The 3,068-nt window shown below is 41.1% G+C and overlaps 1 protein-coding gene across 1 annotated transcript in view; it reads right to left on the reverse strand.

Annotated features, from left to right (window-relative positions):
* Window positions 1-853, reverse strand: part of TLR4 (toll like receptor 4) — a 9,915-nt gene extending 9,062 nt beyond the window's left edge. Inside the window, 1 exon segment of the mRNA NM_001290172.1 lies at window positions 648-853. Within this exon segment, the coding sequence (NP_001277101.1) occupies window positions 648-740 (93 nt within the window). The 5' untranslated portion in view covers window positions 741-853.
* Window positions 854-3,068: the final 2,215 nt, after the last annotated feature.

The following is a 3,068-nucleotide window of genomic DNA, read 5'->3' on the forward strand; positions in this document are numbered from 1 at the left end:
GAATGAGATTGAACCAGCTGGTAGGTGTTTCACAAAGAAAGAAACCATTGCATTAACTGACATTTTATGTCTTTTTCTCTTTTTTTCCTCCCTTCTTTATTTCCCGCTCTCTGTCTCTTTCTTAATTTCTCTCTCCTTTTTTTTTTCCAATCTCTTTTCTTTTCATCCTTTGGCTAGATTCAGAAGTCTGAAATACACTTGGAAAGTTTGTTCTTTTAAGAGACAAGAAAAAAAAAATCTTCCTGAAATTGAAAGGGGCCAGGTGACTGCTTGAAGCTGAATGTACAGACAACCAGCAGAAAGGAATGATAGGAAGCAGCCTTCTTACAACTCTCTGTTGAAGTAGGTATTATTATAATTCTTTTATAGATGTGAGAACCAGTCTCAGAGAGGTTGAATAACTTCTTCAAGGTCACACAGCCCAGAAGCCTGAGAACAGGGATTTTAAAATGGGACAGGATCCCATGGGCTGCCTGTGAGTGCCTGGTAATCATGAATTAGTTGGTCCTCATCTCTTTAAGATAATTTGACTCCTTTTTGCAAATGAAACTAACCAGGGCACCACACAGTGGGAAGTTCTGGGCAGAGGGCAGTTTTTCAGAAACAAGATAAAGCACACAGGAGATAAACTGATTTTGAACACATACCTGCACGCAAGGGTCCCAGCTCTCAGGTCTCAGGCAGGAAAGAAAGGCCATGGCTGGGATCAGAATCCCAGCCAGGCGGGTGGGAGGCATCATCCTGGCATTTTCTGTGGCCAAAAATGACCCTGTGAAAGCATGTGTAACCGTAACCACCTGCCTGGGCAGCCTCCAAGGCACTGTCTTCTTTCCCTTGCTCGGTGCCCCACAGCAATTACTGTATTCAAAGCAGCGCTAGCTTATGGGGCAAGAAAGGAAGTGAGAGTGGCAAGCTTAGCATTCTGGACTTTTGTTTCTCTAATATTTATGTCCCCTTTCTAAGGAGGGGAAGTTAGAAGAAGAAGAAGAAAATGTCTGCAGACCAGTGTCCGGAGTAACTGCAAGAGGAAGCTGACTTTTATCCCAGTAAGTCATCTGACCTCAGCGATAGTGAACTTAAAAAAACAATCAGATTGGCCAGGCAGTCTGTTTAACTGACTAGGGCAGTGGCTCTCCAGTGTTGTTTTCGTAGTGGAAACTTACTGTCTACATTAGTCTCCTACGATTGCCAAACAAAATACCACAAACTGAGTGACTTAAACAATAGAATTTAATTTTTTTTCGCAAAGTTCTGGAGGCTGGGAGTCTGAGATCAAGATGCCAGCAGGACTGATTTCTTTTCCGGCTCTCTCCTTGGCTTTTCGAGGCCCACCCTCTCTCTGTGTCTTCACAGGGTCTTTCCTCTGTGTGTGTCTGTATCCTAAATTCCTCTTCTTTATAAGGACATCAGTCATATTGGATTAAGGCCCACTCAGATGACCTCATTTTACCTTAATTACCTTTTGAAAGACCTTATCTTAAAACACAGCCGCATTCTGAGGAGTCAGGGTTAGGTCCTCAACATATGAATTGGGAGTGGGCTACACATTTCAACCCATAGCTCCAGGCAACCTTGTGAAATCTTGGGGAAAAACTCATATTATGAATCTGATTAAAAATAAAGCTCCAGTGAAACACAGTTTGAAAAGCATAGGGATGGTGGGAAAAGATTGGGATGAAGAATCAAATACACTGAAATTCAAATCCAGGCTGGATGATTTACGGCCTTGTGGCACTGGTCAAGTCACTTAAACTAAGAAGCCTTAATTTCTGGTCTGAAAACTGGAATAATAGTTTTAATCACAACAGAAGCTGATATTTATGGCATTCATAGAATTAAGGCCTTGTGACAGTAGGCAAATGATATAAGCCACTAAGCCCTAACTTTCTGGTCTTTAAAATGGAAATAATCTCATTTGTCTTGCATGATTGAATTAAATTAATCTATATAAAATTCCTAGTCTAGTGCATGGTTCATCTGTGTATTCCTCAGATCCAGTAAATATAAAGTGAAGTTGCAAAGGAGTGTGTCATAGGGGGCTGAGCACAAATTCTCGCAGACTACTTTAACACAGCTCTAAAATTAAGCTAAAAATAGTCCCCCTGTCAAAATTTTGCTTTGAGGATTGAGACTATATCAAAGTCTTAAATGCCTGGCACAGAATAGGTGCTCAATAAAGTTTAGCTCCGTGGAAAGGTAATCGCATTTCACTTCCGCATAGTCACCCAAGATGGAAATCTCCTTGGCTTCCTCATTTCTCTCATCAAATGCATATTAACTCTACTTTCTTATTTTCTATATTCTTGATGCTTTAGCTTGGGAGCCTCACTGAAAATAGATGGCCCCTCTCAGGGCTAGCCAGTTTTTAAAGACAGCAAATAATTTGCCCTTCAGTGTGCCTTTCATATGCAAACTAACCAATCCAAAGCCTGTTGCTGAACCACCTCCTCTCTCTGGCTTTTTCACTCTAGGAGGCAAAATTCTTTCACCCTTATCATCACAGGGCCAGGTACCAGACAACTGGAGAAAACTACCATGTGCCAGAGCCTGCTAAAATGATTCAAACTAGGCAAACTTAAGCCTATTTGCACTGCCTTTCCTTGCCTTTCCCACAGGAGCCACAATACAGGATCCTGCTCATGCTTTGCCCTCATTCATTCTGCCTTCTGGTCAACCGTGGTGCTTCCCCACGTGGCCCTGCACAGTATGGCATGGAAACTGTGAGTAACAAACTATCTTTCCAGTGACGATCCTCTCCTGAACTGTTGGTCTCACCATACCTGAATAATAAAACCTACATTTTAAAACAAAACATTCTACTTAGTCCTAGATATTTTATCTATAAAACAATTCTAAAATGTCCATCTTCATTTCTGTTATGATTATTATGATACCCCTTGGCCTAGATTAGTGGAATACATTGTTAATGGGTTTTCCAGCTGCCAGACTCACCTCTTCTAATGTCCCAAATCTACCAATCCATCTTTATCCTGAAATCAAAGCAATCTTTCTAAAATTGCAAGTGGAATCACCTCATTTCATGATAATAATATTCTGAGGTTGTATAT

This window comes from Pteropus alecto, unplaced genomic scaffold (assembly GCF_000325575.1).
Source record: "Pteropus alecto unplaced genomic scaffold, ASM32557v1 scaffold226, whole genome shotgun sequence".
Lineage (NCBI taxonomy): Eukaryota > Metazoa > Chordata > Mammalia > Chiroptera > Pteropodidae > Pteropus > Pteropus alecto.